Source organism: Aquarana catesbeiana, linkage group LG13 (assembly GCF_042186555.1).
Source record: "Aquarana catesbeiana isolate 2022-GZ linkage group LG13, ASM4218655v1, whole genome shotgun sequence".
Lineage (NCBI taxonomy): Eukaryota > Metazoa > Chordata > Amphibia > Anura > Ranidae > Aquarana > Aquarana catesbeiana.
In genome coordinates, this window is record NC_133336.1 from 56,549,359 (window position 1) to 56,562,991 (window position 13,633).

The window sequence follows — 13,633 nt, forward strand, 5'->3', positions numbered from 1 at the left end:
CAGCTGAACTTAAAAAAACTCTGGTCACGAACAGGTTTGGTAGCGACTTCCAGGCGACAAATGAAATCAACCAACTGCTTTTCAGAAAACAGCGCAACTAAAAAAAAAAAATGTGACTGCCTTCTGATTGCTGGCTGATTTAGCAGATGTTTCACAGTGGTGGAACTACAGCCTCTTGGTTACATCATGCTTTGTGGTTCCTTAAGTGGGAGGTTGCAAAGAATCAAGTTAAATCTGGGAACACGGTCTAAGTATCTACAGACATATATATTCAACAGGCTTAAAAAAAATCAGTAGGGAGCAAATAGGACAGCAAAATGAATAAGACTAACATCAAAATGAAGATTAAACACTTTGCAGAAAAGCCGAGCCCCAGGAGACAGTTTTGATGGCACATTTTTATGGCTGGCAGCAAAACAGCATTTTTACAAAGTGATAGATTAAGGTTCCCCATTAACTTGGAGGCAGGAGGGGATGGGGGTGTTTAGGAGAAGCATCAATTTGCCTTAAATTATATATAAAAAAAAAAAAAAAACACAACACCTATGCAGCAAATAGCATTTCATCGTTCTAACGCAAACAAATTTAAAAGCAGACCGAGACGTAAATCATTTATGACACTGCAGAGCCACAGATGAAAAAGAAAAAACTTCCGCCAGTGCAAATAACTAGTCTTCCTGTCTTCCATAAAAGTGCAGTAATACGAATAACGAATGACACTTCAAAAATGAAATAGAGATGGACTGGAGAACACATGCTGCCAACCAATCAGCTGTCCACAGAAACTTCTAAAGAAACTCTTGTCAGCCGGGGGAACCCATGCCTGCCCCTCCCTGATGAAAAGCAGCCCTGCTAATACACTGTTAAGAATACACTTGGGGTTTCTGAAAAGAGATTTGGCAGAGACCTGGCAAACGTTTTCTTACAAACAACTCTGCCAGTCTACAACATAAGCACAGTATACAGGTCTTCTGCTATAGTCTTCAGCAATGAACTGTAGTCTAGACACCAGGCATACACTGAATGAATGAAAAGTTCACCAAAAGTTATTTTGGAAACAAAGGTCATTGGTAGCTTCCTACTATCCACCTGTTACTAGTACTAGTATAGAAGGATCACAGGTGAGCAAGAGGCTGATGAGCAGTTGAGCCCATCACACCAAACCCCTCCACAACCTAACCTTCTTAAACCCATCATGGAGGGGTACATACTGTATGTATTGAGCTGAAGTGCATGAAAACAGCATTATCCAATTCACCGGTCTTTCTTGCTTGCATTAAAAACACAGCAAGTCTTTTAGAGCCCAATTAGGCACCAGTGACAATGTAATTGTAATTACCTTGCCCTACGAACTCCCACTACAAGATAGAGTTTAACTGACACATGGACAAAATAGATAGTTGTTAGAAAATTAAAGATGGATTACATAACATTTGTATAAGTCCTACAGTGTCTTTTCTTTAAGCTGAACCCCCCATAAACCGCTAAATACACAACTGAAAAATGAACTGTTTTAACTAAGTTTAAACACTGTCCAGGTAATGGGTAAAAAAGGCCTTGTGTAAATTTAAATCAAACAGAGCAACAGCGCAGGACAAACATTTCGACGCGTTTCAGCCTACAGAGAGGCCTTAGTCAGTGACTTAACTATGCATGTGATACAGGCTGACAAAAGCCTTGCTAAACGCCAGTGACTCCCTGGAAATCTGGGCAGGCTATGATGGAGCTGTGTTTTTTTTTTTTTTGACTGTTCAGACAGACCATTGGTCTAGTACCATGCCCAGGGCCATGCCAGAAAGCACAGCCAAGTCCTACACCTCTTTGCAGACAACACAGTACTGTTTAATTCTTTTCTGAAAAAGTAATCTATCCATTTAAACGGTGAACCCACACCTACACCCTTCCCTACCACCACCATGGTCTCCGATGTACTTGCCTCCATGAGTGCCCACACAGCCAGTATATCAGCCTGGGAATGTAAAATCCCCACTGTTATCCCCCTTCTTTCTGCAGGGCTTCTGAGATGGATCAGAGCGAGTCTCTATTAGCACTAACCAATCAGTATCATTCGGATCCATCCAGGAAGCCCTGCAGAAAGAAGGGGGAGGAAAGATAGGATTTTAAATCCCTGGACAGCTAACATGGGCTGTGTGGGCCCTGACAGCTCATCACTCAATGGGGGGGGGGGGGTCATAGGGTGTAGGGATTTTGTTCACATTTTCATTTTTTTCTAAAAAGGTGAACTTACACTTTAAAACACACCCTGGTGTTCAGGACCTACCCCAATATACCTTTGGACAGTGAAAGATCAACAGAACCCCGAGGAAGTCATTGTGGTGCTTTATTTTTCAGTAAGCATGCATCCTGCCTATTGACCTACCCTCTCCTAGTGCTGTAGTATGGGGATAACATGCAGCTGAAATCAAGGCAGAAATAGGCAATTAAGCTGCCTACATGCAAAAATAAAGGTTGCGAATATGTGTTGTGTTTTAATATAAAACATAATCAGATTAAAATTTAGTTTTTATTGCTTTAGAACTGACTAGAATTCACCGTCCACCACATTGTTAGATCATCCTATTTCCTTTTGGGACATTCTTTACAGGTAGTTATACAGTTAGCATCATCTTAAGGATTACCCAGTTCTAAAGCACTCATTTTTCATGCAGGGAGTGGCAAATAAAAAAAAAAAAAATTCTTTCAACAAACCAAAATTTGCAGCAACATGATTCAGGATCCAAAGATTTAATAATGCCCAGGGAGGAATGCTTTATTTGTACTAGCACGTCCCACTGAAGTTGAGAGCACAAACAGTTCAGAGCTCAAGGACAGCAAAAAAAAATTGTCTCATTCTTCAGTTCTTTAGCTCTGAGCCTCAAAGCTGGTGAGAAAAGGCAGACTTTTTCTTTAGATGTTCCCCTATCAGCGACATTCATATGTTTCCTCTGCTAGTATAAATTTCCCTTTCCAGTTCAAGTTTAATAGTATGTACCAAGGATATAGACAAGAGTTCCCAAGCTTCCTGCAATTCAAATACTTAAAACTGGTTCCTTGATCTTCTACAATAAAAACTGACCAAAACCAAAAACCATGAAAACAGCTATAGGGTAGGACTTCCATAAGATTATGTGTGGCTGTTGGGCACAGTCTCCTGATACAGTAAGTCTATAGGCTGCATATCCTCCGCTTTAAAGATTGAGACTAAAGGTTCAGTACACATTATAGTGGCTTTATTGCTTCTTAGAGATTTTCTCATTTCCATTTCTCGTGACACAATGCCACTGGGACAGCAAATGAGGGAATCTCAGCAATGGAGAAAACAGAAAGCAGTAAAAACTGGCAAAAGCCCTAATCCTTCCCCAATCCATCCGAAAACAGGTTCATCTTAATACATTTCCTGTGTGCCTAGAAAGACTCATGATCCTCAAACGTACATAAAGTGGCCTTAACGTGCTCAGCCAAGACCCACCAATGAAGCATCATTTGAGAATTCAATGAGAGAACTTCAGCAGCCAATAAAGACCATCACGGACCACCAGGATTCAGAGAAGTAGAGCTTTTTGCATATAGTATATGTCTGGGACAACTGGGCTTCCCAGCAGTGCAATGCCCCGTTTGGCAGAGCTCAGGCTGGGAAAAGGAGAGGCAGTATAGGGACAACAGAAAAAAAGCAACAGAGATGAAGTCATCTGTGTTCTGCTTCTCCTTTCAGAGTCCAGTCGAAAGCCAGAGGACAGTCAAGACCTGGAAGTGTTAAGTGCATGCAGCAAAGAAAATGAGGACCTCTGAACTAAACACTATACACATTTCATAACTAGATGGGCAAAAATACAAATCTTTGGCAGGTAACACTGCTCACTTTTATGTATTTTATCTATGCATTTATTGTTTTGTCTGAAGTTTAACAGACCAAGCAAAAAGTGAATACAATCAATGCATTACTAATGATGTCCAGCGAAACTGCAACTGTGCTATCTTCAGAGCAGAGGTCCCCAAACCGCTGCCATTTGCTTGCCTTTAACCAGCCTTTGCTGCACCACTACTCCCACTGAACACCAGTGAGGCATAATTCCTGCAACAATGGGGCACTATCCTTCCATTGATACTAAAGACGGGGCACTATTCCTCCTCCTATTGACTACAGGAACTATGCTATTGTTTTACCCCAACTAAACAGAAAACTTGGGGCATGGTTTACTGAGGCAAGTTCATTTTATATCCCCCACTGGCCACAATCTGGCCCCGTCCCATAAAGTCCAAAGAACCATAACCAGGCCCTTTGCTTAGAAAGTTTGGAGACCCCTACTTTAGAGAGTCCACTCAATTTATCCTAAAAAATATTTTCTAATCTACTACACACAAAACCAGAGCTCATATGGTGTACATATCCTAAGATATTGTATGTGCTGTATATCCTCTTTCAGATACTTGCTGCATCACCAATTACATTCAAATTTAAGATGCAGATTTCATTCTGACTGGGGAGAGTGTGTAGCTCTGCCCAGAGGCTCTGCAGAAACTCTGCTCAATATAGCTGCAGGGGATTATGGGAAACCTGTAAAATCAGATTAAGGCAAGTTAAGAGGGATTTAGTACTGTTGGAAGCATTTCCTGATTTTTTTTTTCTTTACACAGAAAAAAATTCTGCTTTGCATAACACTTTCTGCAATGTACAATTACCAGTTTTTTTTTTGTTTTTTTTTAAGCACAATAAAAATGACACGATACAGTCTTGTTTATATCATTAAGGCTGGGTTCACACTGCTGCGGTGGCAGACATCGTATGTGATTCGCAGCGCACTGCTGTTCACATCACATGCGATGTCTGTGCTGTGCGATATCAGCCATACAGATAGTATGGCTGATATCGCATCGCATTCGGTCCAAACTCGCACAGGACCCTTTTTTTTGTTCGGACCAGAATCGGATCGCATGGGTGTTCACACCTATGCGATCCGAAAATGTCCGAATTGTCAGTTCGCAGTGCGATATGCGGGCTGAACTGGGGGTGTCATTAACATTGTATGACACTCCCCAGCAGTTCGCATATGGCAGTGTGAACTGCCGTGCGAGTTGGTGCGATGCGGGAACCCGCAGTAAATTTGCTGCGTTCCCGCACCGCAGCAGTGTGAACCCAGCCTTAAACAGAAGCAAATATGACATATGGTGCAGTCAGCGACTAGAATTCAAACAATGATTTTTGCTCTCTGGAATGCTTAACCCCCCCCAATAAAATAGTTCAATTAACTGATCACTCTGCCAGTAGAGGTTATTTTTTTTCATCTGTAACAGGCCAAGTTGTCCAGCAAATTTTCAGGTGCAGAGACAAACCAAATCACACTGTTGGGGGTGCTTACAAAAGGTTGGCTCCCCCCATATGGTTTAAACCTGATTTCCAGAGAAAAACGTGCTGTAATTGCTTAAAAAAAAAAAAAAAAAAAGCAAAAAGAAGCAACTACAGGGTCACCCTATACCATAGCTCTTAACTGTCCCTGATTTCGATGGACTGTCCCTGATTTGGTACAAAGTCCCTCTTTTCTCCTCATTTTGGTCTCATCTATATAGTTGTATATAAAATGCAATACTTATTAAAAAGTGTTTTACAGTGCTAAACCTTTCACTCAATTTCTAAAATTACTGCAACTGTAAATTCAAAATGCCAATATAAAGACATAGTAGTCGTAAAAACACTTGTGGGTTTAACCAATCATTTTTGTTGTGCAATTCTCCTTTAAGGGGGCGCGGTAGAGGGTGTGTTCTATGCCTGCATACTTTTTGTCCCTCATTCCCATCTCAGAAAGTTTGGAGGTATGCTATACTGGCAAGATGAAAAAGGTAATAAAACTATGTCATAGGGGGTTGGGTTTTTGCTAATGACAGGCTGCACTGTATGTCATTTTTTATTTTTCCCAGATCTATAAAGGGAACAAAAAAAACAAGCCAAAAGTATAGACATTCTGCCCCTTTCAATGTCCAACACCACTTAGATACAACCGAACAAATTTGCTTATTCACACAACATATCAAGTAGCAGATCCATTAATATATAATGCGGTAAGGCCTTGGATTGCTCTAGTTTAATCCAGAGATAGATTTCCACAACACATGAAAGACATCAGAGCAGACATCCAGGAGCAGCTCTCACCTCGCATGTGGTGCCAGCATAACTGGGAAGACAGTGGCAGTGGAAACCATTGACCAGGTCATCACACACTCCTCCGTTCTGACAAGGGTTGCTGGCGCATTCATTCACCTCTATCTCACAGTTCTTCCCAACAAAGCCCCGGGGGCAAATGCATCGATATCCGTTTATCTTGTCCTAGTAAGAAGAGTATGTAAGCAATAATACAACACCAAAGACTAATAATAAAGTGCTAAAACAGCAAGAGAACTACTAGTACAGCAGCAGGTAGCAATAGCAAATGATAACTTACAGCACTATAACAACAGAAACAAACGAGACAAAAATGGCTTTGAATGTTAACATGACAAGTAGGGAGGGTGAATCTCCTTAGTGGGGGCTTGGACTGCAATAAAAACTGACAGGTTTTCTAATCCCTCCACACTCTATCCAAAATATACGAGCCAGGGAAACTTTCAAGACTGAAATATGAAAGCCACTATTGCCAACTTGGTTTAGGGGTTTAGGGTTGTAACATGTAAAGGATAAGTTCACCTGTCATAACATGCTACACCCATAGTCAGACCAGCCCCCGCACCGACCTGCTGTGACCGCTAGGAGGGGATCTCCCCCCCCCCCCCCCCCAAGTTGTCATTATAGACACACATACACACCACACGGCCGGGCAGGGGTTTCGTCTGCCCGGCCACGTCAGTGCCCTGTGAATGGAAAACTACACGATCTGGCAGCTTTTGCAGCTGTCGGCTTGAAGTTTTCAAAGAACTACCTATGGCGCTGTGAGCACTGTGGTAGTTCATCGATTCTTCCTTTCAGAATGCACTGGCTTCCTCATACGAGGTACCAACAAGCCTGACAGATCTGCAGGAGACCCGCATGGCATCGGCAATCTGCCGACTCCCAAAACAAAAAAAATAAATGCACCTTTTTTACTTGCAAAAAAATTTGCATTTTTTTGTCAAAAGGTGAACTTATGCTTTAAATAAAGTCGCAGTCCTCAATAAGTATTTAAGTCAGTCACTAAGCTGCAGCTCAATGACCTATTCAAAAGTCAAGCAAAATAAAAGATGAAGACCCAGAGATTGCAAAAACCAAGGTGGAAACAACAGCTTCCAAATTTGAATCAAGTGCTGTTTATTCTTCATTTAAAACAGTGATAAATAATGAACAATGGTCACCACTAAATGTGCAAATGGTTTGACATCTGATCACGAAGATCAGTTCAGCATTATTGGCCCAGAAGAACATGTGACGTCTGTATGCAGCAGCAGATTGCAGCCCTGGCTGACTATTCTCAGGATAAGACGCTGTAAGCTGTGTAGAGGCAGACAGCTAGATTTATGCTAGAGGTATGGGCCTGCTCAATCCTCTTCAACCATTGACACAAATGAACTGGCAAGCTTGCAAGTACATGTTTATGCAAAAAGTGAAGGGGGAGTCTTAATGAGCCAGATCATGCACATACATTGTGCTTTCACCTTTTATAACTATATTTTGTTTTCTTTAGATAGCAGCCACAGCCTTAGTAGAAAGGCCTGTTCCTTGCCAGCACGCAGTACACAAGAACCCTTACTCTGTTAAAGAGCAGCTACTTTTCCGCAGAGATCCAACGTGCCCCCAATAGAACCTACAGCTCAGCAATCAGTAAAGTCCATGCTCTCTGCTGACTGTAGAGCTCTAAAGCCTAGTACACCTTATCAGTTCTTTTTGCTCAACCCAGCGGGAGCTCAGCTCAGGTTAGAGACTAATCCGATGTTAGTACAGCGATCTCCCCTGCCGAGCTATAGTGTTCTGACAGGGGGATGGCCCCCCGTCAGGGCTCTCAGCCATTGGCTGAGAGCACTGACCAGGAAGCTGGTCAGCTGCTGGTTTTCCAGCATGGAAAACAAGTGTATAGGTGCTGGAACCTTCCCACAAAAAGCGCCACCCGGTGCTCAGACCTTGAGGCTGCTAACACCTCCAACGTACCAGAATAAGGAAAGGGATGGTCGGCACTCGGGATGACATCCAAAATAGTATTCCTTTATTAAAAAATTAATAATAATGGAATACCATTTTGGATGTCATCCTGAGTGCCGACCATCCCTTTCCTTATTCTGGTTTTCCAGCGTGCGCGTCCGACAGAAGCCGAACCGGCTGCCATACACATGGGCTGAATGTCGGCCAGTTTCATTGAAAACGTTTTTTTTATTGCTCAACTCACTTAGCTTGGGGGCATGATATATCTCTGCAAAAAGACAATTGCACCACACAAAGCAAGAGTCCTTCTCTATGGCATACTGGCAGGGGACAGGCTTTCCTACTCGGTGTGGCGCTTTCCAAAGAAAACAAGCTGAACACTATTGTTTTGAAGCACCTGGAATGTATTTGGCCTATTCAAACAACATTGTTGGACTTGGAAAATGTATGTGTGCCGCTCAGGCTCAATAAGGAGGGGGTTTGTAAGTAGTGCATCTGCAGCTGCTGCTGGAGTACTGACAGGGGATAGAGCCTGTCCTCGCTCTTGGGAAAGTTCAAGTAAGACCCCTGGAAGCCACACATTCATGGTGTCCTACAGAGATGAATAGAGTGGCAATCTCAGCCTGGTCTCTGACCAGGCCATGCCCCCCAGCGCATTTCACTCTGCCCCCCCAGAGCAGAGTCGTGGGGATTCCCATGCCTGGCTTAAGCATTAAGACAGGCTGAGGTTGCCATCTCCATCTCTGTAGGACACCATGAATGTGCGACTTCCAGGGGTCTCTCCCTTTCTTCCTTGAATTCTGTTGGACTGATTAGGGTTGTGGTGTGCCACAAATAATTGGACTTAATAGTGATGGACTTATTAATGTGGTGTGCCATAAAGAAGAGTTGCAAAACTCACCTTGCAAATGCCTCCATTTTGACACTGGCCCCGGCATTCATTAATATCTACAAACAAAATACATTCTTATAGCATAGTTCCACAAATTCCCCCCCGAAAACAAACAAAAAAACAGATATCAGAAAGGAAGTAGCAGGGCTGAAAGACCTTCGAGCCTTCAAATCATTGAGGGACTTTATGTTCCAGACATGCTCTTGCAAAGAACATCGGTACTTCGTTCCAAAATGACTGGAAAGCTTTCAGGCTTGTTGAGAGTATGACGTTAGATCAGTTTAGTTTTTTGCACATTTTAATTAAACAGATTAAGTTTGTGAACTGGTTGACAGCTAAGCAACATCATTTTACATGTGCGTTTTTTAAATTTTTTTTCATATATATGAATGGATAGAAAAAGTAGCTACAAATGAACCATTAAATACTAACTGATGTGACAGTTTATTCCTGTCCATCCTGGAATGCAGACACAGTAATATCCACCAATCAGATTTCTGCAAGAATAAGCATTAAAACAGGGTTTTCCCTCACACTCATTAGCATCTGTGAAACGAGACAAGAAAAAGAAATAAATAAAAAACACACCATAAACAGCATCCCAAACACCAAGCAGATTTCACCCACAGATTAAATGCTAGTTACAGATTACTATTATACATGCAGACAATGTAGACATATTCATGCTTCCCACTGTATTAGCCATATACAAGATCTAGCAAGTTCGTGCGGGGTTATTTAAAACCAAAGTACAAGACTAAAAAAACTCCAGGAGTAGCCAGAGAGCTCCTTGCACTACCTGCCTGAACAAACCTGGTCAGATTATGGAAAGATTAAAGTGAATGATGTTAAGCCAAAAAAAAAAAATAAAATAAATAAAGCTTTGATTAGAATACTCCTGATCCCCCCCCCCCCTTTTACATTTTTCACGCTTTCACACTTTAATGCATAATGACGAACGCTGCATTGCGTTGCATATGTGATTTGGGGTGTTTGCTATTCTTTCCCAACCCCCAATAAAATGCATGCAGTGAACTAGCCATATACCTGACCCTTTAACATACCAAATCCAAATATGTGTAAAATTACATGTTAAAACTAAAAAATTACTATTAAAAAAAAACAAAACAAAAAAAAAAACCAAGGCACCTTTTTTCTGGCATGTGGATATCTGAAAAATAGTGGGTAGATGCAACATGGGTAAGCACCAAAATGAACACGGCAAAGAGGTTATTGGTCCTAAAAGGAATGTTTCAACCTACTGCAACAGGTGCTCTACTGCAGGGTTATGCCAAGCAATGGTATCACTGAGGCTGGGTTCACATATGTGCATCCGCGGTTTACAGCACGGGGTCCGGTGCGTCCCTGTTCACCGATGCAGGCAAAAATTCAGACTCGATAACACACCTGAATTGGAAACCAAAGACGCACAGGACCCTTTTGAACTGCAGACCATGGCCACCAACGGGCCTGTGTGAACCGGCTCTAAGAGCCGGTCACACTCTCCTGTCATGTCAATTGGATGCAGGCAAACCCACATCCAATTCACATGTGTGTGAACCCAGCATAAAGCAAGTATGAATTTCCAGAATTTCTACACTACTGAATAGAATAGAACCAAGCTGACCAGGAAACATTAGGGCTGCAGTGCAAGGAGAGTGCATCTCCGGCCACATCCTAAATCATTTTAGTAGAGGACTATTTACCCGCCCCTTGCCAAAATCGAACAAAGTTATGAGCTTAGCCAAAAGAGGGAAAAAAAAAAAAAAAAAAAAAACCCAACCACAATAAAAAAAAAAAAAAAACCCCCAACCACAATTAGCTATGCTACAGAAACAAAAAAATACTCAAACACAACATGGAAACGCCCACCACCATTTATGTTAACATTCAATAAAACCACCACCATTGTTAAACAAATGCAAATTAATACACTACAGAAGTGTTAATACATTAAGAACCCGTAAACTGCATCTAGGATTGGACTCTGGAAGGAAGAGACTAAATTTTATTTAAGCAACAATATATGTTGCTGTCCAGTGCAAGCAATCAGATCTGCATTGGACTGACTTCAGCACAAAGAATCTGAATACGTTTTTTTATTCTAGGCAGTGAATTAAGAACACTTGAGAAGTAACAGAGCCAATAGTTTTCTGATTGGTTGCTAAAGTTATCTGCACTCAGAACATTCATTGTGCACGACTAAAAGTGTTTTTTTTTTCTCTCTACCTGTTAAACAAATCCTACAAGAAAAGTTTTAGCAGTGGTCATCTGTGCTGTCTTCATCAAAATGATTATATAGCACATGTAGAGTCACTGTAGAATGTCACTACTTAGGTCTTGCAGGAACAACTTACCCAGCTGACAGGTGGTTCCAGCCCACTGTGGAGGACAAATGCACTCAAAGCCATTAATGAGGTTTTTACAGATTCCTCCACTCGCACAAGGGTTAGACTCACATTCATCAATGTCTGAAACAAGAAGGTGGAATGATAAGATACACAAAATCAACAAGGACAATTAAGGTAACAATGCATTTGTATCCAGCAACAGCTCTTTTTAGGTTATCTGCCAATTAGTAAAACCTTTGATTAAACATCATACCTTAGCAGATCTCCAAACCTTCTAAACAAAGGGCCAGTTTACTGTACTTCAGAATTTAGGGGGACTGCACTGTGGCCAGTGTTAGTAGAGAATATCCTGGTGTCAGAAGTAGTGCCCCATGGTTGGTACCAGGGGGCGGTATAGTGCCCCATGGTTGGTACCAGGGGGCGGTATAGTGCCCCATGGTTGGTACCAGGGGGCGGTATAGTGCCCCATGGTTGGTACCAGGGGGCGGTATAGTGCCCCATGGTTGGTACCAGGGGGCGGTATAGTGCCCCATGGTTGGTACCAGGGGGCGGTATAGTGCCCCATGGTTGGTACCAGGGGGCGGTATAGTGCCCCATGGTTGGTACCAGGGGGCGGTATAGTGCCCCATGGTTGGTACCAGGGGGCGGTATAGTGCCCCATGGTTGGTACCAGGGGGCGGTATAGTGCCCCATGGTTGGTACCAGGGGGCGGTATAGTGCCCCATGGTTGGTACCAGGGGGCGGTATAGCGCCCCATGGTTGGTACCAGGGGGCGGTATAGCGCCCCATGGTTGGTACCAGGGGGCGGTATAGCGCCCCATGGTTGGTACCAGGGGGCGGTATAGCGCCCCATGGTTGGTACCAGGGGGCGGTATAGCGCCCCATGGTTGGTACCAGGGGGCGGTATAGCGCCCCATGGTTGGTACCAGGGGGCGGTATAGCGCCCCATGGTTGGTACCAGGGGGCGGTATAGCGCCCCATGGTTGGTACCAGGGGGCGGTATAGCGCCCCATGGTTGGTACCAGGGGGCGGTATAGCGCCCCATGGTTGGTACCAGGGGGAGGTATAGCGCCCCATGGCTGGTACCAGGGGGAGGTATAGCGCCCCATGGCTGGTACCAGGGGGAGGTATAGCGCCCCATGGTTGGTACCAGGGGGAGGTATAGCGCCCCATGGTTGGTACCAGGGGAAGGAATAGCGCCCCATGGTTGGTACCAGGGGAAGGAATAGTGCCCCATGGTTGGTACCAGGGGAAGGAATAGTGCCCCATGGTTGGTACCAGGGGGAGGAATAGTGCCCCATGGTTGGTACCAGGGGGAGGAAAAGTGCACCATGGTTGGTACCAGGGCGGAGGAAAAGAGCTCCATCATTGTATCAGTGGGAGGAATAGTGCCTCATCATTGATAATTCAGTGGAAGGTATAGTGCCCGATTGCTGGTGTCTGTGGCCGGACCTATGCCCTGCTGTTGCTGAGATGGGGGGGAAATAATGCCCCAAGGGTTGGATAAAAGCAAGCAAATGGTCACATCTGGCCCCAGGGCCACAGTTTGGAGACCCCTGCCTTAGCAGTTCTATTTTTCCCTATAGAAATACTCATCTCTTCAACCAATGGATAAGTAAAATAATGGACCCAAACCCTCTATTTGGCAAGCGTAAAAATCCATCTGCATTTACATTTTCCAACATGTTGTTGGACAGCAGCTTGAAAGAAATCCACCATGGGCAGGCGCACGCAATAATTTTAAAACGATAAGCAGATGCTTTACCCAAATCCTCCAGCAAGCAAGAAAGAGCAACTATGCAAAGGTGAGTAAAAAAGTGATTTTTTTGATAGTCTGCCCATTTACAAATCAGGTTCACTGGCAAACGACTTAGGACAAAAGAAAGTGAGGCCTCTTAAAATTATATAGGGTGAATAACTTTCCAGTTTTCCGGGAAGATGGTAAACCTAATTATTTACTTAGAACACACTCGGCACCTAAGTGTTTAGTGACAACTACTTCAATGTCTAACCACAGACTTCACCACATGTGCTTTAGCCAGAGATCAAACAAGCAGCAGGGTACCCAAAAGTCAGGCCAGGAGGCAGCAAGAATTATTCCAGGTCAAAAATGACACATACCAATTGCACAGGTGGGTCCAGTCCAACCAGAAGGGCAATGGCACTCAAATCCATTCGAGACTTCATGACAGATGCCATCATTAGCACAAGGGTTGGACGCACAGGCATGTTCCGCTACAAAATGCAAAAAAAAAAAAAAATTTTAATGGTTCATTTTCTTTTTAAAAAAAC

At 43.3% G+C, this 13,633-nt stretch overlaps 1 protein-coding gene across 2 annotated transcripts in view; it reads right to left on the reverse strand.

Annotated features, from left to right (window-relative positions):
- JAG2 (jagged canonical Notch ligand 2) overlaps nucleotides 1-13,633 on the reverse strand; it is a 134,504-nt gene that overhangs the window by 24,740 nt on the left and 96,131 nt on the right. Inside the window, exons 8-12 of one of the 2 annotated variants that reach the window (XM_073609943.1) lie at nucleotides 13,463-13,576; nucleotides 11,348-11,461; nucleotides 9,423-9,536; nucleotides 9,000-9,046; nucleotides 6,146-6,319 (exon numbers count right to left, since the gene is read on the reverse strand). In XM_073609943.1, the coding sequence (XP_073466044.1) occupies nucleotides 6,146-6,319; nucleotides 9,000-9,046; nucleotides 9,423-9,536; nucleotides 11,348-11,461; nucleotides 13,463-13,576 (563 nt within the window). The remainder of the gene's footprint in view (nucleotides 1-6,145; nucleotides 6,320-8,999; nucleotides 9,047-9,422; nucleotides 9,537-11,347; nucleotides 11,462-13,462; nucleotides 13,577-13,633) is intronic. The other variant, XM_073609944.1, reaches the window with a different exon arrangement.